A 27,420-nucleotide genomic window follows, 5' to 3' on the forward strand; every position below is an offset into this window, starting at 1 on the left:
ACACTCACAGCAACAGATTACTAACCTTAATCTGTGCCAAAGTAGGGCATGACATAATGATAGCACTGTCAAATGTTCCTCTTTCACAATTACTGTTCAGTCATTACTTTATCTGGGAAAATGTAGTAATGAAAATGGCAATGCCAACAGCACACTAAATGTTATATATAGCAAAGATGTATACCAACACAGCGCATAGGTTCATCTGTATGCTTTGTCAGTCTAACGTGAATCAGACATGATTTCATCTTGTAGCAGATTTTTTATTACATTTAGGATCTTAATGGTCACTGAAAGCAATGCAGAACCACCCCCGTGTTGTTTTAGACATGAATGAGGGATACACTCTAAAAGGCTGGAGGGAATTGATGCAGATATACCATAACAGTTTATTGTATAACTACATGTATTGTGGTTTCTCCGAATAGGCTGATGTGGAATGGGGTTTTCAAAACTGAAAGGGATAGTAGTTGTATTATGTATTTGTATGGTGATTGTAGTGGAGGATCACAATACAGATATCAGTAAGACTTTATTGGAATTTGTTAAAAGCAAAGCTTATTTGACTTGCATATCCGTCACTTATTTTAACCAGATATGTCAGACCAGTATCAAAGCATAAGGCAGGTCTACATGACAACAAACTTGTTGTAGTTATACTTTGTTGATCCACTAGGAGGCAATAAGTGGTTGTTTTCACTATAGAGATGTGTATAGTTGTCATGTGTGGTAATCCACATCCATGTAATGCTCATCCATGAGTATGGTCCATGCACCCATGCACCATAATCGTGACAAAAGACAAAAGATTTTTAATGAAAACTAGTGATGATCACTGGTAGACTGCAAGCAATGATGCTCAATTATTACACTTTTACAGACAGAAAATGTCAGAGACCCTGACCGAACAGAACAACAGAAATGATCTTCAAATCAAATTAATGATTTCATCTCTTTAAGGCCAGTATTAAAGGCCAAACAAATCAATTTGACCTTCATTAAGCAAGTCTTTGTCCTCCATGGTCCCCTTGTGACAACGTTTTTATGTTGTTTCTGTCCTCTTACTTGACCTGTTTAATGACTTTCATATAACAAATGGGTAATATGTGATTATCTGTACAACTTTCATATTGCCACCACTACCTTTCACTTGTGTCAACAAAAGATTGAAACTGCTCTAGTTCACAAGAGTATTAACATTTCATGATTGTCATGGTAATAATCTGTACAAATATAATCTTCTGCAAATTCTAGATGTTACAAAACTGGACATGGAGAACACCACAAAATCGGAGATGTTACAAAAAAGGACATGAACAGCTACAGTAGGCTATATTAATGTGATAGTGGCATTAACACGTTATTACTAGAATGTTTATGAGTTACTAAGGTCACACACCTACCAGTGATAGTATACATGAAACTACATTATCGTTGTAGCTGCATTGCTACAGAAACATCCAATGGCACGATCTTCAGGGGACAAAGCTCGCAGTAATTACTGAAGTATGGAAACACTCTCTCCTTGAAGGTGTGAGTGAACGTGTGCAGAGGCGTGTCCCCGACAGGGTCAGAGAACGCCACCGACCCCTTGTCCCAGTCGAGCTGTACGCGAATCCTCTGGAGCTTGGGGGTCACGGTGAGCGGAGTCGGGGGCTCCACGGAGGAGCTGGCCCCGTACTCGCCGTTGTAGTAGCCCACACCCCACACGCCGCTCTTGAAGAGCGTCTCGCCCTTGCGCTGCACGGACTCGCTGGTCACCCCCAGGGCCCAAAGTGTGCTGTCCCCTACCTCCACCTCCCAGCAGTGGCTCCCCGAGGCGAAGCCCTCGGAGCCCAGCACAAACTCCCAGTAGTCAAACCTCTCCGGGTTGTCGGGGAGCAGCTGGCCTTTGTCCTTGTAGCTGATGGCGGTCAGATCCTCAGAGAGGAAGATGCACGGGTTAGCTGTGTTTGGGTCTAGAGTCACAGGGCCTGAAACCACAGAATACGTGAAAAGGAGGAAGGGGGATGGAGAGACTTAGGGGTGTGAAGAAAAACAGGAGGATGATTTCACCCTGCTAACAAGTGGTCAGTCAAGACTCAGTTTACTCCGGAATTTATAACATTTCATACATACGAATTTTGACAGAATAAACCAAAAACAAAAAGGTCAACAAACAACATGTTCGGGCACATTCAGTCCCTCTTTGTAGCTATACTCACTGTACTGAACTATGTTTTTCATCTTCTCCCAGATTCTGAACCGCAGGTTACCAAGATACTTTGCCATGTTGAGTAGTGTTGCTGGGACTGGCTCTGGATCGGGGTGTGTCCACTGGACTCTGGAATGACACCCTTGAGTTAAACCTGGCACAAGTTTGGCTTCAGTATAATATGAACACACAGAGATGAGGCAGGATACTCACTGCTTCTTTATGTCACTGTAGTTCTGCAAAACAGAAAAGTTGTAATGTGAATATTAAAATGTATTTTTAATACACTTGGTTTTAATTGCATTAGTATTGCAATACAGTAATAAAATACAAAAGTAATACCTGATACTGAATCCACAAAATATGTCCTTTACCTTAAGGAATGTGATGTCTTCCCCATCCATATCTTTTTCTATGGCCTTAATGATGTCTAAGAGACTTAGTATTTCTTTGCTGATCTCCTCTGTCTTTTTCTTCATCATCTGGCTTTTGAACTCCTCTTCCTCCTTCAGTACAGCCATTCTGGCCGACTCCTCATCGCGTAAAAACTGATGAAGCCTCTCAAACTCCTCCTTAATCTGCTTCTCTATGTCTTTGGCCTGACACTAAAAAACACACATTGGGGGGGATCAGTATAAGCGAGAAAAAGACTAAACACAACCTTCCTTAAGAGGCTGAAACTTTGCCTCACCTTTATGTGTTTTGCTGTTTGGTCAAACAACAGTTTAGCTTCTCTGTAGGTCTTAAGATTCTCCTGTAAGGGCTTCAGTTTGTTCTTAATCTCCTCCTAAGGAGAGAATCATTGTTTACTTCCGGCAGATTTTATCAGGTCATCTGTTTGCTTATATGTAAACAGAGACACATCTCTTTGCCCTAGTTTCAGTCACCAAAACAGCACGAGAATCAACAATAACCAATGAGGGATGAAGGTCAAGTAGTCAGGACATAAGATACACTTTTGAATGCACTTTCATCAAAGCCTGACCATTTCCCTTGTTCTGTATTGCTCATTCATTGGCTTTTCAATGATGGGGTTACATTAAAATCAGTTAGATTGTAGAAACAGTTAAGCAGTAAGATTCTTTCACCTTGAGATCCAGAGCTGCCTCATCAATAGGTTGAAAGGCATGATGATTGTGCTTTTTTGAGTCGCGGCATACCACACACACAGGCTGCTTGTCCTCCAGGCAAAAGAGCTTGAGTTTCTCACTGTGTATGCTGCACAGTGCCTCCGGCCCAGCCGAGGACCTTCTGCACGGCGTCTCGGCTCCCAGCGCAAGCTTGCCGTGGGCCTCCGGCTTCGAGTGCCCCGCCGAAGCTCTGTGACCCCTCTCCTCCAAGAGGGTCTCACACAGGTTCTTCAAGACCAGGTTAGTGGCCGGCGCAGACCTGGACGACCTCCGCCTGCACACTGGACACTCGCGGATCCCCTTCTGCTTCCAGAACTGCTGCAGACAGACTCGACAAAAACTGTGGCTGCACAGAAGTATGATAGGGTCCCGGAAGATGTCGCAGCACACAGGGCAAGAGAAATCCTCCTCGGAGAGAGACGTTCTGGAGGCCATCTCCACCTAACAGACAGAAGTCTCTCGTTTGATGTTGTTCTAATAGCTCTCAGTCTCTGCCTTTTATTCGTCTCTGGCTATATAGGTCAGTGGCACACAGAGTTGGTTGACAGGTTTATTCTACATGTTTATCCAAAACACAGGTGAGTGAGGGGTGGAGTCTCGAGATACTGGGATGCCTGGGTTTCATTTACAGAAAAACAAACAGTAGGTCTACTGTCAAAAAAGTTTCAGGCAGAGTAATTTTCTCACCAAATATTCGTAGACCATTACTTCCTATTAACATCAGTGTGTCAAAGGAATGTCAAAACATGTTTGAACAAAAAAAGTTCAAACATGGTGATTAATGTTTTGAAACTTGCCTTTGAAAAAGGAAAGACAAACAACGTGGCCAATCATGTGAGGGGAAAAGGGTCATCACCTCATCTGCCAGAAACCACAGTAGCCTTCTTGGGGTTGCATGAAGAGACAGAAAGCTTGAACACTGTCCCACCCACCAAAGAACTTACACAGTCATTACAAAAGTAGTGTCTGCCCAGAAGGTCACATTGTACCAGCAAATAATCGTATTCATTTGATTTGATAGTTAAAATAAAAAACTATTCATGTTATTACTTTGGAAACAGTCAGGTAGGTATTTTTCAGTACTTTGTGAAAAGTGCTGTTTATATGATTTTAAGTGCTGAATCCATTTCTGCTGTATAACAAGCTGTAAAAGTCACTGTTTTGTCATAAATAATACAAAGGAAATTGCTGCCCATCAAATAATTCTTAAGTGCAAGTCAAGACAGAAAAAAAGCAAGTGGGGTGGTAGAGCTTATTAAAGTTGATTAAACAATATTGTACTGTACATTTAGGTTCTTCAAACATGCAAATGTTGTAAAACGTAGGCCTACCTCAGTTCTTTAAAGGAGAATATGAGACGTTACCAGATCAAGTGATGAACTGAACCAATCCATAACTGTTAAAGAATGTAATCTTTAGGTGAGTTCACTCAATGCTAGTGACAACACATGCAGCCTACTGTGCCTCTGGAGATAACAGACATGAACTGTAGCCTTTTGTAATCATTTAGAGTATCTATGATAATGCATGCCAATTGCTGAGGTAAGTAGCGAGATGTGGGGGTGTGCAAAGGTGTGTGCTTGCCAGAGTATTATGGACTGCAGGCAAAGGCAAGCAATAGCCAAATGGGCATGTGGGGTCTACTGAGGTGAAACTGGGGTAGACAGAGCTACCACATTGGGGCTAACAGTTGCAATTGTAAAGGTGGATGTGAAAATGCACAGGCTTACACACTCTGGGGCAGGACAGGCGTGGAGCTTCACCCTGACCAAGGAGACTGATTCAGACTGATTCAGTATCCTGATTGATGCTGCCCTGTGTTTGTCTGACATTGCCATTCAGGAGCAGGACACAGAAGCTCAAGCACCCTTGGAGGGCTGACATTGGGGTTGGAGATGGGGGCTGTCGTGCGACAGGTTGGGATCGTCGAGTATACCAAACTTTTAAGGCTGGGAGGGGGGACAGTCTACTTAGAGCCTGACCTATGCCTGGGTACCGTTCTCATGGAAAGCTGTGCAGAGGGCTGCCCAGCTGGGTCCACCCATCATAGCGCTCAGAAAATGCCTGGCACAACAAAAGGCCGTCAGGACAGCACCTGAGGCAGGGTTGGTGTGAGAGTTTGGAACGACCGCTCACATGCATGAGTATTGCTTAAAGCAAAGGGAAACAAATGAACTTAGCAACACATTTCTGAAGCAGTCATAGCATACAGTAGGCCTATATGTCTTCAAATTGTAAATGGCATGACCCGCACCTGAAAACATTAAGAGCATTAGGTTTATTGCTGACTCGAGGATTCGAGGGTTAGCGAGGATTCTATTCTATTCTACATGCGGAAACCAAGCTCATCAGCCTTATGGAGTGCACAAGCAGAGGGTTTTTCCCCAGAACGCTAGGTCTTCTGAGTGAACTCCAAAAAGGCCAGGTGTGAATGCTCATTCTTCATGGAGCAAAGCCCGAAGAAGCTAGCCTGACTCTCGCCAGACCCTTGTAGTTCCGCCATGCTCCACCAGAGGCTGAGCTCCACACAAGGGTCTGGACGCGAGGGCAATCCAAACCCCTGGGCCAGTGATCAAAAAATAAGCAACCAATCAGGAGCGCCGAAGCGAGTGTTTGATTCAAATAACAATGGCGGCACGCAGCGAGGAGTCTTGTGCTGACATTGATTCTGCTATTTCAACCGTTTTGTCGAATCTATCGAGTATTCATTCTTTAAAAGATTAACAGAGAATAGTTTTGAAGACATTTATTGGTGGCAAGGATGTTTTTACTCTTCTTCCGACCGGGTTTGGCAAGAGCTTGAAGAAGCCTAGCACGTCATTCAAGATAACAGGCAAGTGGTTTATCGAATCACATGCGAGGATGTTTTACAATGACCCGCCTTCAGAAATACATCTCCTATCTAGAAGTCCCAGATCCTTGTGTGAAGCAGACAGCGAACTACAGGATCTGGCGAAAGTCAGGTTACGAAGAAGCAGCAGTGGGGCTTTACTACACTACTGATTTAAGTCTGCATATTTCAATTCCAAACCATATTTTTATAGGCTGTTTCCCTAAAATGAGATTTTCTCACATTCTGAAACACTTGAATAGCCTATTATGACATTTTATGTTATGCCGAAATCTATATTTAAAGGCTACTGACAGCCATTTTTTTATTTAATGAAGGAAACAGAGATATCTAAAATGATATAGTAAAACATAAAACTCAAGTGTTCAGATTTCAGTTTTTGGAAATGAATGCAAATTGGTGTATATTACTGTACATAGATCATGACTCATTCCAACTAGGCCTATAGCCTACTATAACATTTCAGCATAGGCCTAGAGCCTAGGCTACTTGCAATACAAAAGTGTTAATGTAAGCATAGTCACAAACCAGGAAAGTTTCATATGATATCAGCTTTAAGTTAAAAAATGCTACCCTATTAATCTGTAGGCTACTGTACTACTCGCCTATGACCAATACACATATTGTTTCAATAAGTTGTGAAAAAACTGAGACCCTTATTTCAATGTTAAACAGTGGGTTCCTATCAGAGGACACTGACCTTATGTAGGCTATGATAACTTTTCCTTAAAATGCCTGTTACAGAATTTTGAATTGATGGCCCTGACCACAGCATTTTTTTCACAATTGCCTACAACTTCATCTCCATGAACTAGCCAGCACAAACAAATTTTGTAATAAGCAGACCGAGACAGGCTGTGGTTGTGGGTGGACACCATAGTCAGAGAGCATGAGGAGATCGAGATATAATATGATTAGAACAGGGAAAAGGAAAATGAAGTAGGCTACACAGCTCCCTCTGCTGGTGAGTGCCAGTACTGGCGTCAAGAGCAAAATAAGTAGCATACTTTGATAGTTAATACTATAATAATTATTGTAAAAGAGAGAGGGGGTGGAAACTATCAATGTATTAAGACTGTATATTCATATCTGGATGTTATCTCCATAGACAGTAAAAGAAGGTTTGTGTTAAGGCAGCGGGTTCAGTTTTTTGTTTTTGGTTGACCAACCAATATTATTCTCGGAGTTTGACCTATCAACGTACGATACGTCACAGAGCATGGGTGTTTTTTTGCGCAGCCAGGACGCAGGGTAGGATATCAAGCTTTCTTTAATTGTTTGTTATGACAAGCAGTAGTTTATGAATTTGTAATTTGTGTTGTTGCAGTTGAAGTAAATTATGTGGCCAGTGGATAAAATTGCAAGACTTTGTTACGATCATTTTCGTAACTTGCCTAAAAGAGGAAAGCCTGAACTAGGTAGAGAGTGGACACTTCTGGCAGCTGTAGTGGAAGTGCGAGAGAACCCCAATGGAGAGAAGATTGGTGTGTAACACTCATTTTGGTTATACATGCAGCTAAGTAGCGGTATTGTCCTTATAAGCAAATACTTCTACACAAGCCATGCCCTGTTCTCATCTAACACATGTTACTTACAATTACTATTCTCCTAACAGAGTTGAAGGTTGTGTCTTTGGGAACTGGAACGAAATGCATTGGGCGTACAGCAATGAGCCCTAAGGGTAGGCTATGTTTCTCATCAGAAGTACTGTAAGGGACTATATTACAGTACAGTCATTGTACAACCTACTATGATGAAATTCCCTATATCATTATCGCAAATGTTTCAGACATAATAACATACATTTAATACATCACAGGAGATATACTGAATGACAGCCATGCTGAGATCATCGCCAGGAGAGGGTGTGTCAGGTGTGTGACTCCCGACATCAGACACTGATATATACACATATCAGACAGTTGTTGCTCAAGTCTGAGCAAATATGGGAGATTGACAGCAACATGCTTGCTCAAACAAAGTGGGGGTGCACCTTTGCTTGTATCCCGGATTTTCCTTGTGAATTGACGTAGGCTAGGCCTACTCTGTACACTTGTGTGTTTGTGTGTGTACATGGGAGGTGCTTCACACACGCTGACCATGTGAAGATAACCACCCCCACCCCTCTCTGTAGGTACCTGATGGAGCAGCTGCGACTTGCAGTGTTGGGAGAGAGCAATGCTCTGTTCTGCCCTGCGGAGGAGGTGGGCAAGTGGAAAGTGCATCCTGAAGTGTCGTTTGTGTTCTTTACCAGTCACACTCCCTGTGAGTTCCCCTGATACGGTCTATATTCATTCAGTCATTCAGTCAATTCCCTGATATCTCTAAACATCAGTTAATCAATCATGAAGCATCCACTTAGTTCCTCTATACTCCTTCTAAATATGTCAATGAATAGTCTGCTAAATGGTTTTGGCCAGCCCTGTTCAAATGTTTTAATCTAGTTGTTGGAAGAAATCCCTGTCTGTTTTTAGACATCTGGGTTTAAAAATGTAACTGTTGAAGTCATGTAGAAATAATTTATTCTTTGTATATAAAGAGGGGAAATTGCATAACTCCATAATTTCTGCTGCTTCTGACAGGTGGAGATGCATCCATCATTCCCATGATGGAGAGCCCATCACAGCCTTGCCCAATGGTTAAGATGGAGGATGATGAGGGGGAAGGCAGTGATACACCTGATACACCAGACACAGCCCTGAAACGCAGAGTAGAGTGGCAAGAGGAGCAGGCCAACAAGCGCCACAGGGCAGACCAGCAGACGCACCAGGCTGTTGGAAGACCCGGTGAGGAGATGAGGACTTGTTCTCCTCCACCGGCGGAAAAGGCGCATCCCGTGGGAGACCCATGTAAAGCATCAGAGACTCCAGAGACCGGCGCACGAGAGGGCGACGTTGCTAAGGAGCGCCAGGCGCCAGATGTCCACCGAACCGGCGCCAAGAGCGTCCCCGGGGAGGCCTGCGACCCGAAGGCGCCTGGCGTCCGTTACCATAACACAGGGGTGCTGCGCGTGAAGCCGGGCCGCGGGGAGCCCACCCTGTCCCTGGCGTGCAGTGACAAAATGGCCCGCTGGGCTGTGCTCGGCTTCCAGGGAGCTCTTCTGAGCCACTACCTGCAGGAGGCGATCTACTTCAGGGCAGTGATCACTGGGAAGTGTCCTTATAGCCAGCATGCAATGCAGCGAGCATTGTGTAACCGGTGAGCTATGCCAATAGTACACTTCAAATATTGACTTATTCTTATAAATTCTAATCCTTATTATACACATAATTTGTGCATCCTGGAATTATGCAAACTTTTCAAGCGGAAAATTGTCTTACAGGGATCAAGTTGTCTTTCAGACAAGTACACTGGATATTTGTTAAGCAACAAAGAAGCTTGACATTTGTTGAACGTCAGGGTGTGTGCTCTTTACGTACATGCAACCCTGTAACTGATATTGCAGATGCCTGGAGGGCTGTGTTTTTCCACTACTGTGTAGACTTGCGTTTGGTAGTAGTTGGTAGACAGAACATGTGACCACTTTACAAAATCAATATGTACAAAATGAGAAAGTATCATGTAAAAAGGTCTGGGGCATGGTTAATGATAATGATGCATGAATGCTAGAAAGGCCTTGGAATGTGCTGTGTAGTTTTGAGGAACCCAATCCGGTTTTTATACAGGCTCATGAAATAGTCTGTATTGCTATTTAAATAAAAATTACAAAAATTACATTCTTAATTAAACAGCTCAGTCAACATCAGAGCATCAGAGCACATGGCTATCACTAGCAGCTCACAAACACTGTGTAAAAAAACAAATCTAGGCATTTATAAGGCATGCAAACACCTGTGATACATCAGTAACTATAACATGGTTGAGAACCTCTTCTCTATACATTTTTTGAATGTGGTGATATGTGGACAGTTGAGTGTAGCTGCATGCTGTTGTAGACCACATGCTACTGATACATATGATGTACCCACACAGTATAGCCAGCTTGTCTAGAGAAATGCTCAAACCTTCATTTCAAACACTGAGTGTCCATGTAAGTGATACTTTTGAGTATCGCCTTAGTGAAAGAAGTGAAGTGAATGGTGGGAAATGCGGAACTCTGAGTTGACGGGCTGTCATTCCCGTTTTTCTGTAGGTGCGCCCAGGTGACGGATCTCCCGCCAGGCTTCTCCATCCACCCCCCTGAGCTCCTGCAGTCCAGCCTGGAGTTTGCCCACAGCCAGGCACAGACCCAGCACTCTCACCAGAGCCACAAGGGCAGGGTTTCACCCTGTGGAGCAGGTGACACACACACACACACACGCACGCACGCACGCACGCACGCACGCACGCACGCACGCACGCACGCACACACACACACACACACACACACACACACACACACACACACACACACACACACACACACACACACACACACACACACACACACACACACACACACACACACACACACACACACACACACACACACACACACACACACACACACACGCACACACACACACACACACAAACGCACACACACACACACACACACACACACACACACACACACACACACACACACACACACACACACACACACACACACACACACACACACACACACACACACATTTTCATGCTTTTATTTGGACCTTAACACAGGGAAACATTCACAGATCCAAACATTGAAGGAAGTGAGTTACACACTTAGGCAGGTCTGATCAAACACAGAACGCATTGTGCTTTTTTCTGTCTAAATTGCATGATTATGGGTAAACATGGCATCGTCGTAATGGATAAACTACCTATTATTGCAGAAATAGAGTAGTACTTTGCAAGTTTTTTTGCAGTTGGCTTGCTTAGTCCACATAGTTGCAGTCCATGTAAGACAAGTTTGTGGACATGTCCAAGACTCCCAAACACAAGAAACAGATGTTTCCACTGTATGCATGTCTTTAGAAATGAATCATTAAACAGTTAATCCAGGTGGAACCATATCAAATAAAAACCTCAGTGACTCAGTGAAAAATATGCAGCTTGGATTTAGGTGTGTCCTTTTTTCCTGGATATCTTGAAAGTATGCTTTGAATTAGTTCCTGTAGGCCATAGGCACACAATTGTTTTAGGGCTAAGGCACACCAAGGTCTAACCAGAGACAGTTAAGAAAAGGTTCTTAATGATCTTTGCTCTAACCTAAACAGCAAGGTATACTGATTTATGTTTGCTGATTATGATGAAATTGTAACATATCTTAACATCTGTCAGTTTCTTCCATCAGATATAATATGAAGCAGTTGCTCATACACCATTAACCTTTGTGCATATATCAAATTCCTCAGATCTTCAGCAATAAAGCCACAGAAATCCAACTCACTATTTACATAAAATGTAATTTTGTATTTAGAACTTCCATGTGTTAGTCAAGGATGACTAATGAAAATGTGATGTTTACTTTTGCCCTCTTCAAACATCTCTGTTCAGACATCAATTTATGATCAAAGTATTTTTGCCCATCTGCCTTGGACAACAGTTAGATTTTTTTCAGATCTTTCCATGTTGCCATTTGTTTGGTCTGTTTTAAAGATGTGTTTGATTTTTGTTTTCAGCAATTAGCTGGTGTGCTGTCCCCAACCAGCCACTAGATGTCACTGCAAATGGGTACAAGCAGGGGATAACCAAGAAAGCTGTGGGCACACCACTGGCAAGGTACGGAGTCATGTCCGTCTGCACGTGCCTGCTTCAGAGTGCTTTTTCGTGGGGCAGTTCACTTCAGCCAATTCCAAGATTTGCAATGCTTTTGGAATGCTTTTGTTGCCTATCTGCCCAAGATTTCAAATGTTGAAATCACTGTCTGTCTGTCTGACTTTGTATTGTTTGTTGTATCATTCAGGTCACTTATCTCAAAGGTTGAGCTGTTTCACATTTTTCAAACGGTTGTGACTGCAACTTCAAATGTCCTGCTCCCCTCCTCACTCAGGTGAGAGCCTGTGTGTGTGTGTGTGTGTGTGTGTGTGTGTGTGTGTGTGTGTGTGTGTGTGTGTGTGTATGTGTGTGTGTATTGAAAAATCCCCTGCCTGGAGAACAGAGTGCTTTTGTTGCATAAATCCCCCACTACTGACCCCCCCCCCCCCCCCCCCCCACCCCAACACCCCAACACACACACACACACACAAAGACACTACATAATATGATACTACCACACAACAACCCCCCTCCACCTCTGCCTTACAGGCGGCGGGATTAGAGCTGTGGTGCAGCCAATAGCAACCTCAATCTCAGCGCTTCGTGTAGGGACAACCGAAGGCTGTCTGCCACTCATCTTTTGTCAAACGCTAAATTATGGAAATGGAATGTGAAGTCGGACAGCAGGATACCACTCGTTATCACTGAGTCATAATTGTGGAACTCACTGCACTGCTCAGAGCCTCACTCACTGAAGTGCACACGGAGCAGCACAGAGCAATGCAACGGACAGCTTGCCCTTCACAAGTGGCTGGCAGACACAGGAAATGAAAGTCAGTCAGCGGTGGTCAGTGGCCAGCCCTTACAGATGTGGTGCAGCTGTCAGACTCCACTGACCATCAGAGAAATGTCGAGGCCCCCCCCGCCCCATTGTGGGTTACCCCGTGACCCGAAACTTGCGCAGATAGTAAACCGATCAGCTATTAAGAGTGAAGAACCCATCTAGGTGTCTGAGAGCCTTGTGTTTTCACTCGTGCCTTACTGTATCTCTTGTGTCTTCTGAAAAGGGAGAGGGAGCTGCAGACGTACTGGGATTACAAGCAGGCAGCCGGAGCGTACCAGCAGGCATGGCAGCAGCTGCGCACGCAGGTTTTCTCCCTGTGGCCGCGCAGTCCTCGAGAGCTGCTGCAGTTCCGCTGAGGACCCGAGACGAGTCCCCCTCCACAGGCTTTAGGACCCTCTGACCCCCACAGTCGGGGAGGGTGACTGTTGTTGGGACTGGAAGCCGAGCAAGTTTTCTTCTTTTTTTTCCCCCTCCATGAGGGGAAGCGAGGACACAGGCAAACACAGATGTGCAGGAGAAGGGACAATGGAGAGACACGTGAGGCCAGGCCAGTCTCGGATGCGCTTTGAGGACAAGACTGAAGCGCGGAGGGCCCAGACATGGACTCACAGTCGGGGTGGGAAGAGTGGACCAGAGTGGACAGCCAACAACAGCACAGTAGAACAGCTGGGTGACCTCAGGCAACCGCCCCAAGTGAAATGCTGACACTTACACTGATAAAGAGGTCATCATCCTCATCATCATGGGAAACAAGACTTTAAAGGAGAAATCCAACAAATTTTAATCGCTAAAACGATTTGATTGATTTCCGGGCGGGGGGGAGACCAACAGTACCAACAGTACTCGGTGACCTTGAGAAGCAAAGACGTGAAAAAAAATGCTAAGAAAACGTATTAAGTTCTGTTTAAAGGTCAAAGTTCAATGTTTTCTGCATGAACTAAAGTACAGTATGGCATGTGGGAGCATTGAATCCTTATTGCTAGGGTCTTGATCATGGTATTAAATTAGCAAATAGATCCTTGGTTGTAATATTTTATATTTGGTTAACTTTGCCTGTTATTTAAAATGAAGGGCAATTATGTTTTATCACTTTTTTATTAATAAAATAAAATGTAGTAATTTTATCACTTCTAGTTAAACATGATATTGTTGATAATGTTGTTGTCCTTGCTGTCTTTTTCCTTTGGTCAGTGTTGTCTTTCGTCGTTTTGTGGGTTGCCCTCTTAGCCAGGGCTCACTTGAAAAAGAGATAACAATCTCAGTGTTGTCTTTTGCCTGGTTAAATAAAGGTAAAAAAAATAACCATTTTTGTTTAGCATAAAAGCTATGGCGACACAACACTGCCAAAAAGCACTCGCGCTATAAAACATGCGTTTGTAATAATTTACAGATGCTTCATAGTGTAGTTATTAGAAAGTGTTATCAAGCTTTGTTTTGCATTCTTAACATTACTAACATACTGTAGAGCTGCGTCTAGTGTATTTCCACTGGACCGTCTTGAGCAGTCAGGCTGCAGTTGCGGATGCGGATACGGACGCCAGTGTGAGAACGGCTCTCGACATTCCTCCCCTCCTTTAACAAATGCTGCTCTGTTGTGATCGGAGCCCTTCCTACCTGTCTGTCCTGTGCTCTGCACTCCTCCAGAGAACCAATCCGCGCTCTGTGCTTTCTTTTTTGTCCGTCATCATCATTTCCTCTTGTTCTTTTCATCCTTAAAGTCATTGTTTCAAATGTTTGTACAGCTCATACTGATGCAGAGAATAATGTGTCTCCCCCCTCCAAAAGCAAATAAAGTGAAACAGGACATACAAGAGATTTGTTTTATGTGGCTTTTTAATTGGTTAGGTCATCCAGCTACCTCCCCTTTTCATTATTTTCTTAAATATACTGTTTAAAGGAATAACAACAAAAAATCATTTCATAAATTAATACATTTCAAACATACCACTTTATATATTAAATGGCTTTAAAGGATATCGTCTATCTCTTATAATACTATTATGCCATTCGCACAAAATGTTTGACTTCTTCTCCGTCAGATTTGAATTGACTACCCTAATGCACTTTAACTCAGCATTTTTTTCAATGATACAATATAACATGTGATATACTAATGACATACAGACAAATCCATGACATGAATAATGCAGGCTAGGGGTAAGGGAGGTCGTGGTGGGGGAGGGGGATGAATTGCCATCTTCCATCCACCACCAGTTTCTCAGCAGTACAATCAAGCTCATCCAGCAGAGATCATGAAGGATGACGTGGAGGGGTGGGGCAGTGTGTGTGGGTGCCGTGGGATGGGTTTGTGTGTGTGTGTGTGTGTGTGTGTGTGTGTGTGTGTGTGTGTGTTGAAAAGTGAGCAAACATCTTGAAGCGAAGGCCTTTATGATCCAAATGTGTTCTCTCCGCTGTAGGCCACGTACAAAAACCCATCCTCATCCTTCTCTTTCTCGTAGAGCTGTCCCATTGTCAGGCTGTAGGGGGCAATAGAGGGGAGGTCAGTTATTGAAGGGTAACTGGGGTGGGACAAATCATCAAAAAGGGTCAAATAAATCTTTGGTATCACTGGAATCATCATTTTATGTTGATTAAGAATTTGATATTTGAAATGACACAGCTACTGTTGACCGTAAGGAACATTGTGCAGCTTTGTTCATTGATTTGAACAGTGTCAAGGCTTTTGACACTGTTAATTACAGATATACTTCTTGAAAACACCTTGGGTTTAGATGAAGATTCCTTTTGGTTTCAAGACTACCTCACAGGGCTCAATCTTGGGGCCACTATTGTTTACTTTCTACTGTACATGAATGATATCTGTGCTTCATTAAAACATTGAAAAGTGCATTTCTATGCAGATGATTCAATCCTCTATGCTTACATCTTCTGTAGTGGTAAAATAAGAGGTGGGTAAGGCCAACCTATCTCAATGCTACTGTAGTTACAGCTGCTACTGCTGTTGTCACCTACACCTATAATGAATGACATCTTTTAGGCTTATGTGTAGGCCTTAATTAATGCCTTTAATTAATTAATAAGTATACATGTAGCTCTGCCATTTAGAATGCCATACACCTAAGCAGGGTTTCTTATAAACAGCTGATCAAGGTCAGGATGCATAACAAAAACTTCTGCGAGAAAAAGACAAGATTGTCTGACGATTGCAATGTATAGCCTCTTTCCCTGTGTGTGATAGCTGTAGCTGTCACAATATAGCTGTAGCTATATAGTCAACATTGGGGAGGACCAAATGTCTCATACACAAATGTATGGACAGATTGAGTGATATGTTAGCATGAAAGATGTTGAAGTATAGTGACTAATGATGTCAATGTCTATGACACCTTCAAAATGTAGCACTGTAATGGAAAACATCTGAAACAGCCTCCTGTTTAGTTTTGGAAAACTACAGTCTGAAATAGGCCTACTATCTTATAGGTTGACAGCTTTCACACATGTAGTCTTATTTCTAATGTCCCATATGATCAATTCCAATGCATTAGCTATTCTTTGACAAATAAAATATTCCATGCCATGTGTGAATTTGAACATGCACACTAGTTTTGATTAGGGGTGTAAATATTAATCGATTTGCATCGATGCATCGATTCTACAGCCGACGATTCAATGCATCGATACGTCCGCAAGATAATCGATTAATGTATTTATTTTAGTATTTTTCCGTCTGTTTATTTTCAGCATTATGCTCCTATGCGTAGCCTACTACCTGCTCCTAATCTGCGGGTAGCGCTATCCTCATTATTGTCTTCTACTTTATAGCCTAGTAGGGGTTTAAAATTGGCACCCTCTGCCACTTGCCAAATGTGAGTGAAAATCTGCATTGGCGAGTAGAATTAAAAGGTCATTCGCAATTGGCGGGTTGTTGACATACATGCTTCACTGTAAACGTTCAGCACCGCAACAAAGCGTTTATAGGCTGCGAATTTTGTCATCATCGCATAAGTTGGTGGACTACGTTTTGCATAGTGACCCTCACTGTTAGGCCTACCATAGCTTCACTGATGCACACGTTTTTTCCCTGTGGAAAACAGCTGATGGATTCGTCAGATCAAGTGAGCACGCTAACAGTGACGTTAGTCATTCATTATTATACGCAATGACATTTGGCCAATGCATTCTAGAGACCTTTTAGTTAGGCTACTGTGTCGTTTTACAAGTTAGGCTACGTGTTCTGAACATTTCTGTGTTCTGAGTAGGTGTTATTTAATAACAGTTATTAGGACGAAGTGGAATTGGAGAAACGAGTGTCCAAACGAATCAATTTAAAGTTTTGGGGAAACGTTTATCCCGTCAGTTGAACATGCTTCAGATTATGATTTGTGTTCGTTTCCCATACTGTCTTGGCTGAGCATGTTCCTCAGATTAAAAAAGTCCTCCAGTTGTGAACTGATTTATTTTGAACAGTGACAACTATCATAGCCTGTACCGCTACGACACGGCCAGGGAATCTTTCCAACTTCAGAACGTTTTCGCAAGTTCACGTCCTTAAAGTGACAGACACCTATTTAATCTCACATCGCCAATACAGTGAAGGCTGCCTATGACTTAAATTACCTAAAGTTAAACGTTTAGCTAATTAATCTTCTAATATTGATTACACACAAAATGCATATGCAATAGCAGATATATTGGGCCTACAATTTGTATTAGGTTATCTCACAGTCAGCAGGTAGCCTACTGGCTATGTCACAGCGTGTGGAGGAAGAAACTGCACTAAAAGGCTGGTAGAAAGATCATTTGGCCCTGTTTATACTGTAGCCTAACATACACATCATGTGAATAGAATAGGCTACTGTTTCTGTATTCTCAATAAAAGGCAAATTATTTCTATTTTTCTAGATTTTTTAAACTTAATAGATATCATGTAAAAATCGAATCGAATCGAATCGAATCGTATCGGTGGGAATTCTAAATAATCGAAAAGAATCGAATCACTGACCTAAGAAATCGATATTGAATCGAATCGGCATGAAGGCTCCGATTTACACCCCTAGTTTTGATGCAGAGCATTGTAGCATCTTAATCAAATTATAACTTTAGGAGGGAAAAAAACTGTAAGTGTGAGAAAAGGCTTGTGTGGTGGAGGTCTTGTGAGATCTGTTACAGTCAATGGGTGAGACTTGAGATCCCTGTGCTGATAGGCAGTGTTGTACTACTCGAGACCAAGACCGGTTTGACGCGTTCCTTGGTATCGATTTTGTTTTGGCTTGGCCTTGTCTTGTTCTTGGACCAGTCCTGGCATCGTGGTGGAGGGGGGCTTTGAGGGGCTGGGCCTGTCCTTGAAATCATCTGTGCCCACCCTGGACCTTTTGAACACTAATTTAATGTAAACCTAATAGGTTTGTCAATATAACAAGTAGCATATACAACTTGTCAAATCTGTCTGCCTATCAATCAGAAATATTAGCTAAGCCTAATGACTTATCACCTTTGTGGATCATATTACTTCTCCTATTTCTGCGCTAACCTCAGTCATTCGATGACAAATGTAATATCATCGCAGGTAGGCTATGTCTCATATCGTAGTTAGCAGTAGTAGCAGTTTCTGGGGTTGTTTGATGGTGTTAACCTTTGGGGCTATACTTTGACAGTCTAAAACGCATGGTCAATGGCGAATAGCTTAGGGGTTTGTCCAGTCCACGCTGTGTGTGTGTGGTTTAGTTATGACACGTTATCAAATGTCAGGCACATGGCGCAAGAAGGTGGGCCTTATGTTTCTTATTCAGTCATGGGTTTTGGCCCTAACATCTTTTAAACCAATGTATGTTTTGGGTGTAACATCCTTTAAACCAATGAGAGTGACATCTGTCATTCCCTTCAACATTAAGTAGTGTGACTTCAAACAGTGCATATATTTTGATGGTCACTGGCACATTTGAAGGAATCTGCTTGCACGCAATACCGAATGGAACAGATATTCCACTAAACCATGCTTTACTTAAAACCTTGCAGAGATGCAGCTTCTTGTGTCAGTGCGTCTTCAGCTGTGCTTCATATGTGCCTCTCGCCTAATCACTTATCCGTCATTACCAATTTGCAAATGATGGTGAATAACTACTCATTGTGAGATGTGTATTGTAATATCTTTATAATAATTATGTTTCCCAAATGCGCTCTTAAAATAACATATCACAACTTGGCAAGGATTTCTGACCAGGTGTATCTTGATCAGAGGCGAAATGATTTTTAGATGGTGTCATTTTGGGGTGTGTGCCGCCCGCAACACACCTTCTGCCACACCCCTGGGCGCACAGCTAAATAAAAGTGGATGGCGAAAAATCCAAGACTAGGATAGGAATAGGAATAATAATCCGCTTTACAGTACACCAGGTTTTGCGTTGTGAAAATAGAGCCCTTAGCCTACTGTTTCTTCTGACCCAGTCGGAGAACATAGGCCCTGGAGCGGTAACACGAAGCTCCCCCAAGTTATCTGTAACTTCAGAGCTAACTCAATTTTCCCTCTATCTGAAAGTGGTTCAGTCTGGCTGTCACCGTACTAAACTAAATCTTTTAATATTTGGGGGCCAAGCAGCGAAGCTGCGAAGGCACCCATAGTGTTTGTTAGTTTTCTTATTATTATTGTGGATCCGTAATGGGACTCAATGGCAGCCCATAGAACCGACAACGGGAAAGTTGTGAAATTTGGCACACTGATTTGGATCCGTCCCATCATTCATGTCATTAAGTTTCATGTCGGCACCTTGAACCCTTTAGCGCCACCAACAGGTCAAAGTTGGACGTGCGTTCACGCACGTAACGTTTGACCCGTAGGTCCGATTTTCAAAAATCACATATCTTTGGAATCCTTGGACCTGCCCGAGTTCAATGAACCCTATGACGTCATTTTCCGCCATGATAGATTTCCCGTTTCGGATTTTATCAAAAACACTTCAAAGCCAATTTATTTCACACATTTTGTCCAATCAACACCAAACTTGACACAGAGCATCCGCAGACTATGCCTCACCAACGCATTGCTTTTTGTCTTCGGAAGTATAACCGTTCGTCCGAAACAGCCAATCGAAATTTGCGGCGAAGCCGCCAAACAGGAAGTGGGCTCATATCTCAGCAACCCTTGCACGCATCAAAACTAAACTTGGTACATGGACTCGTGACCCCATCAGAAGGACGCTCGAGAAATTTGGTGACCTTTGACCTCTAGGGGGCGCTGTAATTCAGAAACATGCTTTTTGGCCTGTAGCTGCTGTTGTGCTTAGAATTACAATGTACTAGTGGTGTCTAGTAATACTGTGGAAAGTCCTTAGGTCAACTGATGACAACTTGTGACAGCCAAGACATTTGGTGACCTTTGACCTCTTGGGTTCGAACCCACGAAACAGGAAGTGAGCTCATATCTCAGCAACCTTTGAATCTATCAAAACCAAACTTAGTACATGGACTCGTGACCCGATCGTGAGGACGCCTCAGAAATTTGGTGACCTTTGACCTTTAGGATAGCTGCAATTAGCAAAAATGCAAGTTGGCTAGTAACTTTTGACGCGTTAGACATGAAACTTGTTCTGACTGCTTACGGCCATATGTGTCATTGCGGCATTGAGCCAACAGCGTCGAGTTGCCGTGGTTACTCCGGCCTACTGCTTGGCCCCCACATTGCTGCTTGCAGCTATATTGAACATTAGTATGGGGAGTCTGTGCTTTATTTCTACTGCACAAGAGATGTGATCAGTGAGCATCATTCAAATGAATCAGACCAACGATTTGTGGTTAGCAAATGAACAAGAATTTGGGTTTTGTTCCAGCTCCAGTTCCAACAACACCTCTACTTCCTCTATACACAACTCAGTTCTACACTTCTCTCGCTTTCTCTCTCCATCCCTTTGGATGGGGCATGGGGCAGACAGGCAGTGTATGTGCGGAATCTAAAGGGGAGAAATCCCTCCAAATATGAACAAATGACTCAAAGGGACAGATACAGTAAGGTGGCATCAACGTCTTATCATATGAAAAAATGTTTGTTTCATATTTTGAGGGGTACATATTAATTTTGAGTGAATAGTCTGGTCATTTGTACGGTAGGGGCAGGCTTCACTCAGTCTCCTAAGTTTCTTTTTGAGAGTGCTAGACCAAACTTAATTGCTTACTAAGAACAGGAAAAAGGTCGCACTTTGCATAAACGTGTTTTTTATTGCACAGCTGCCTTCCTGTGTGCTCAGTCTGTGCAAAAAAACACGTTTATGCAAAGTGCGACCTTTTTCCTGTTCTTAGTAAGCAGTCCCAGACTGAAACCTCTTTCTCTATTTAGAGTATATTGTTTCACTGAAACCCCCTCTCTGGTCCCCAAGGTAATCATGATGAGCTGAAAGTTATATCTTTAAGACGATTACAAAAGAGAAAAAATGACACTTGAGATGGTCCATGCCAGGGGATAATAAAGCGAGATTTTGCAGCACTTCTCAGAGTAAGCTTAATAGTTAGCCGACATATTACCTGGATATCCCACCACCAAACGAAAAAAAAAAGAATATCACTTGTTGTGTTTTAATAATTTCAGTTAACAATTTCATCGTTCCTCTTTGCGGTTATGCAAAAAGTAGGTACAATGAGCGAAAGCAGTAAATAGTTTTTTTAGAGAGCAACTATTATCACATACTGATGACATACTAACATGGACATACAAACTCAGCAGCCCTGTCACACTCTGTCCCTTTCAGTCAATATGCTTCTCCAAGAGGGAATACTTTATCCACACCTCTACTGTCAGTATAACCTGCAGTCCTGCAGTCCCTTCGATTAGCTGTCCATATCAGATCACATCTAATCACATACATAATCTCCATTCTGACCATAACACAGAATAGAAGGTAACAAGAATTTAGAGCAATTAGTTCTATTTCCTGATTGTTGTGGGTTTAAAAACTGGCCTGATAATAATATGGGTGTCTGTCATTAATTTCATTTCAGGTGGTGCTCACATCAAGATTAACTTAAAGTACACAGGTTCTGTGTTTTAAAGCACTGGCATGGACTAAGAATATTGTGTTCTCTAATGAAAATTAGAACCATTTTGAATGGAAATATAAATAAAGGGCCCCGGCAGTGGCGCAACTGGCTGGGGCACCTGCACCGTACGCCGGCGACCCGGGTTCGATTCCCGCCCCGTGGTCCTTTCCGGATCCCACCCCGACTCTCTCTCCCACTCACTTCCTGTCATTCTCTCTACTGTCCTGTCCAATTAAAGGCATAAAAAGCCCCAAAAAATAATCTAAAAAAAAAAAAAAAAGAGTTCTATTAAAATATTAAAAAAAAAAAAAAAAGAAATATAAATAAAGAATAAATAAAGAATCCCCTTTCTCACATCTGAGGCTAATTACAGGGGAATCAGAGAAGGAAAATGTGACTCATGCCAGTCCATGGTCATCCACACAGAGGCATTCTTCCAGAAAGAACAATGCCTTTATGAAACGGATGGGTGGATGGGGGATGGGTGGGAGGTGCTGTCTCTGGCCAAGGCAAGTCTGGACACGTACAAACTACCATGACCACTGGGGCGCATCCATATGCGAAACTCCTCAATCGCGCACAGGCTAGAGGCATTTGATAGCATTTGGACAGTAAGCCGCTTCTTTCACTCAGAACAGCCCAGGATTAAACCACCAAAAAAGGTGTACTGTTTCCGGGGGGGGGGGGGGGGGGGTGGGGGGGGGGGGTGGGTTGAGTGATGGTGAGGTGTGGCCTGCATTGTGCCATGGCTGAAAGGTACTTGTAGACCTAATGGTCATTTTCTCATGAGAATTCTCTTTCACCCTTCCAGAGACCGCATGACAGGGCGTTTCTCGGGTTACAGGGATGGCCAAGTACCTCCCCCAAGGGGAAGAGGTAGAGGAGGAACCAACACGTATCCCTGCCTCTGTGCCACAAGCCACAAGGGGCAAGAGGCAGAACCGCCCTACAAATATAACCATGAAGACTATACAAATGATGTTCTTCACAAGAGATTCCCATGTGCCACCTATGAAAAATGACCACCGATCGAGACTGGACACAAATGACTGTCAGCAATTTTAGGCAAAGGAAATTTGAATCTTGAAATTTTAATTATTGCTATTCAATACAGTAGAGTACCACAGGCCTGACACTAAGGAGGAGCCAAAGGGGGTAGTACAGTACCCCTTCAAATAAATTGTGTGACTGCCACTTATTAAGTTTCTATTTTGTTGTTATTACATGTAGATACAGTCTTCTCACTTCTCACCCTTCCCCTCTGTACTTGCACATGTCAACAATCCAAGATCATTGTTTGATATCCCTAAAGCTTAACAGAGCAAGTCCTAGTATGGAAACATCAAGATATAAAGGAAAACAAACTAAGGGTAAAAAACTTTTAAAAGAGGGAAACTGGACAGCACCATGTTAGCTACAACCCTCCTCTACTCTCCCCATTAACTACAGTTACAGTTATCTTGTCCTGACAGGGGATAACATGGTACCAGGGATGAACAGTAAGTAAATGTACTCAATTCCTCTACTTAAGCATGATTTTCGAGCTGCACTCTACTCTTTTATCTGCACTCTACTTGGTCATGGTTATGGTTATAGTTATTTAGCAGACGCCTTTGTCCAAATACTTGACTATTAATATTTTGGGAATCTTGTGACTTCTACTCCACTACATTTGAAGGACAAATACTGTACTTTTGACTTCACTACATCTGAAATTTGAACATAAAATACTCATTACTATTAAGCACATTTGAAGACCATTTTTTTCAGTAGGCTAATTTAAACTAGGCTGTGGTATTAATAGTGACAACAGATTCTCCATTAGAACATCCTCTATGATCAAGGATGAATACCTTAAAAGCACTGTTCTGCACTTAAACTGTTGATTTAGCAACTTTCACTTGAGTTGGAATAATATTTGACAAGGTTCATCTATACTTTGACTTAAGTAAAGGAATTGTGTACTTTGTCCACCTCTGGACAAAGTACCAAAGGGCAAACGGACAAGGACAAAAGGATCACCTCTGTTCTCCTATTCACGATATTCCGTAGCCAACAATAGCCATGACAACTCAGCATTCAGAAAACGGTTATCTATTTCCGGCGAAGCTGCGTTGTATCCATTTTAACGTGACGGTTGACAGTGCTTAACATCATAACGCATATAAAAGTAAACTTTTCTATTTTATATCGGTTATATATTATGTAGTATATCCATGCTGAGGGCAGAATTGTCAACATTTCGAAAGAAATCTAAGTTGAAGCATATTCTAGTTAGCGTACTGTGAACACATGTAAACAGTACAGATTTCCGGGTTAAGGAATAAGGTGAATAATGACTTGTGTACTTTGCCCAACTCTGCAAGGTACTAAGGGAGAGCCAGCTAGTGAAGAAGTAACAGCTGAGATGGAGAGCAGATGGATCTAGAACTAGGGCAGGTGACAATGTTCAATTCCGTCAGTGTTAGGAGGAAGCATTGAATAGAAATATGTCAAGCATAGCATGATGTTGGCAATTCTTTCTTTTCTCTTGCAATCTTCTTCCAATAAGAATGTGTCTACAGGGAACGTCTGAGGTTTGTGTGGTTTAGGTTTGAAGCTTTGGTCTAAAATGTACTGTATGTGTACACAATGGGCAAAATAGGTATAAACCTGTTTAGCTTGGTGTCAGGAATTCAAATTCAATTGATGACGCTAGTAGTCCCTGTCCCACCCATATCGATATCAACAATCTGGCTACTGATTTCTAAAGACGTTTGACTTGTCCGGGACTTTTCCTTTTTTGAAGTATATTTTTAGGGGGCATTTTTGGCTTTATTGTGATCTGACAGTTAGAGATTGACAGGAAGTGAGTGGGAGAGAGAGAGATGGGGTGGGATCGGGAAATGGCACAGGCCTGACTCGAACCCGGGTCCCTCTGGGCACTGGGACCAAAGTGTAGTATAGGCGATGTATACAGGCGACGTATACAGCACCCCCCAAATCGGGACTTTTCTGACTTCCACAAATGTTCTAACTTTATTCCATCCACTGATACTGATCAGGCTTTTCTTTCAGGAGCCCTACCTGGACTGTGGGACTGTTTTGTCAACGAAGAGGAAGATAGCTTTCTCCGAAGGCAACTGGATCCGCTTCCTGATGATCCACATGAACTGGGCCACCGTGATGTCCGAGGGTACCAAGTACTTCCGCTTATCAATATCTACGATCTGTGAGCCAGAGACTTTTTCTACAATGACCTGAGAAGCACATAAAATACAATATGGTTAAGTGTGCCAACGTTAGCTACCTATCCAGATAAAGGGAGCATTGTATTAGGAATGAAACAGAAAACGGGCATCTGTGGAGAAATGCACACACCCCTCAGAGAAAAGAAAGGGGAAAGAGAACACTGTAGAGAACACAATTAGCTTAAATAACACAAGAAGTGAATTTGGGGTCAGTTTACATCCCATTCTAGAGATCACAAAAGCACTGACATACATAAACATTCCCAATTATATTTCCTGAGCGCAGCACAAAGGGACTTGATCTGAGGACTCGTGGATACCAGGAAGAATGTGAAAGGCATTTACCCCGCACACACACACACACACATACACACCAACCCTCCAGGGCATGAGGTTGCATTTAGGGAGGCCAAGTGCTGGCAAGAAGCTTACACTGACACTAGCACTAACACGGTCGTGTGCAACCAGCTCCAACAGGTTGAGGCCCACAGGGTGTCAGGGGAAAAGAATTTGGTGCCTGAGTCCACGCAAGCGGAGAGAGACAGATACCCCGGGACATCACCACAGAATCTGAGTCTATCAGCCGTGAAGGGAGCCGCCTACTCACCGGAACTCTGTCGGGGTATTTGTTGCGGATTTTGGCAGACTCCACACACCGGTGCTCTGTGTCAGAGAGGAGAGAGAGAGGCGACAATGATTTAAAAGAGTTAGGACACTCACCTGTGATATGTGTGTGTGTAGTGGCAAAATAATAAGTAACATTATTGCAGAAGTCAAAAAAAAGAGAGAAAAAAGGGTTTTATCAGACCAAGGCACACCTTAGTTATACCTTAGTTAGTAATGTCTTTATTAAATTAAGGACATGTCCTATATGGATGTAACATATTGCACTAAAAAGGTAGGGTAGACTTGCTTACGAGAGGTGCCCACTAGGCATTCCTCAGAGGCACAGATCTGTGGTGGCTGTTCGACATACTAGCCATTAAACACAGCACATACTGTACTGTACCTCTCACATACTTGCATAAGCTACAGATCCAAACACATAATATTTCGTCACATATTTATCTGACATTTAATGTAGTCTTCCATAAGCCTACTCATTACTCCCATCAAGGAATTTTCTCATTACACTTAATTATTGTTGAGGTTAAATGCTTAAACACTAGTCTAATTAACCTACATCCAGGGGCTATTTTCAGAAACAGTCTATAGGAGACCAGTACAGTTTTGAAGATACTGCCACTTGAACCAATTTGCTGCCCAATAAAATGTAACCCAATAGGAACACAGTTTTAAAAGTTAGCCTTAAACACTGAGAGTAGCCTAATATTCCCATGCCGTGTTAATTACATTTCTGCTGCGAAAATCCTCACTGACTTCCAAAATAACAGGCTGTCGTTATGCTACAAGCATGGGATGGGCCTTGATGCAGAACACACTTTTCATAAAAAGCCCATCATTTTGCCATTATCAACAACATGATTATGGTCCCCACTGCAATATGCATTTTAAAGCTAGGGCCCAACAGTCGTGTTCACAGCACGATGCAATAAGCAGCTTTGTTTACTTGATAGATTTTTATGACTGTGTTACTGACGTTGTAGCTGGGGGAGGGGCGGAATCTAAAATTGATGGCTATCTTTATAACTGTTGTAGGTGAGGATGGTTGAGGATACCCACAGTTATTAACTTACTATTTTAATTTACAGTATGATAAGATAGACTACTAATTCATAAGGGAGGGAGTGCCTCAGGTAGTTGATACCTAGCTTGTATGTTACCTACTATGATGTTGGTCTCAACTGTTTACTTTGACTAACGTTATAACACGCTAGGGGAAACATAGCAATATGACATGGTGACAAGAAAAGAGGGGATAAATGTGTCCGTCAACACCCTTATTTCTGTAATACAGCGGGCACTCAGCTTATTGTCACCGATGTCGTTGGCTAATGTTTGCTAACCTACTGTACCTTGAGCTAGGGACAACTCAAACATTAAATAGCGCTCTCCAACATGTAAATATAAGATTAACATTAACTATATGTCAAAGGTTCAAATTAAGTGATTGATATAGCAAAATCAAATGTCTGTATTTTTGCTGAATCTAAAACGTAGGTGGACGAATGTTTTGACAGGAAATAGCAATAAGCTACACTGCTGCTGAACTACACTCAGCAGCTAACGTTAGCTAAATAACTAGGGTAAGTAGCAAGCTAAGAGCCATTAGCCAGCAGTTTGACAGTAGTGCAAAACCTGTGACATAACCATTAAATTTCTTTTTACCCAAGGAATGATCCTCTTTGAACATCCATTTCATTTTTGCAGACTGCTGGTTCCGTCAGCGTGTCGAAATTGCAAAAATATCGTGCACTAAGCACAGCAACGAACTGTTGTCGATGTGATCTAGTATAACACAGTACAATGAAAATAAAACTGAAACGTCAACAATGTAGTTCCCAAGCTTGCTACCAGCCAAGTCTGGTCCAGCCCAAAGATGACGTCAATCCTTTGAC

At 42.6% G+C, this 27,420-nt stretch overlaps 3 protein-coding genes across 5 annotated transcripts; 1 reads left to right on the forward strand and 2 right to left on the reverse strand.

The window, feature by feature from the left end:
• Window positions 1–788: 788 nt before the first annotated feature.
• On the reverse strand, window positions 789–3,818 carry LOC134094720 (zinc-binding protein A33-like). The gene is made up of 6 exons (XM_062548347.1): window positions 3,283–3,818; window positions 2,886–2,981; window positions 2,569–2,799; window positions 2,408–2,430; window positions 2,205–2,323; window positions 789–1,973 (listed from the first exon to the last, which is right to left on the reverse strand). Exons 1-6 carry the CDS (start codon window positions 3,757–3,759, stop codon window positions 1,429–1,431), a joined length of 1,491 nt encoding a protein of 496 aa, XP_062404331.1. The 5' UTR covers window positions 3,760–3,818; the 3' UTR covers window positions 789–1,428.
• A 3,601-nt stretch (window positions 3,819–7,419) lies between these two features.
• adat1 (adenosine deaminase tRNA specific 1) lies at window positions 7,420–22,869 on the forward strand. 3 transcript variants are annotated; one of them, XM_062547823.1, is made up of 9 exons: window positions 7,420–7,659; window positions 7,791–7,856; window positions 7,995–8,049; window positions 8,310–8,440; window positions 8,758–9,373; window positions 10,308–10,453; window positions 11,767–11,866; window positions 12,051–12,137; window positions 22,483–22,869. In XM_062547823.1, exons 1-9 carry the CDS (start codon window positions 7,515–7,517, stop codon window positions 22,691–22,693), a joined length of 1,557 nt encoding a protein of 518 aa, XP_062403807.1. In that variant the 5' UTR covers window positions 7,420–7,514; the 3' UTR covers window positions 22,694–22,869. The 3 variants fall into 3 exon arrangements, with proteins under 3 accessions (XP_062403807.1, XP_062403808.1, XP_062403809.1); XM_062547824.1 differs by lacking the exon at window positions 22,483–22,869 and adding an exon at window positions 12,910–14,485; XM_062547825.1 differs by lacking the exon at window positions 22,483–22,869 and adding an exon at window positions 12,392–13,034.
• Window positions 14,934–27,230, reverse strand: gabarapl2 (GABA(A) receptor-associated protein like 2). Its single transcript, XM_062547826.1, has 4 exons — window positions 27,191–27,230; window positions 25,509–25,564; window positions 24,738–24,910; window positions 14,934–15,163 (listed from the first exon to the last, which is right to left on the reverse strand). The coding sequence occupies exons 1-4, from the start codon at window positions 27,222–27,224 to the stop codon at window positions 15,073–15,075; spliced, it is 354 nt and encodes a 117-aa protein (XP_062403810.1). The 5' UTR covers window positions 27,225–27,230; the 3' UTR covers window positions 14,934–15,072.
• Window positions 27,231–27,420: the final 190 nt, after the last annotated feature.

The sequence above is a fragment of the Sardina pilchardus genome, chromosome 10, assembly GCF_963854185.1.
Source record: "Sardina pilchardus chromosome 10, fSarPil1.1, whole genome shotgun sequence".
NCBI lineage: Eukaryota > Metazoa > Chordata > Actinopteri > Clupeiformes > Clupeidae > Sardina > Sardina pilchardus.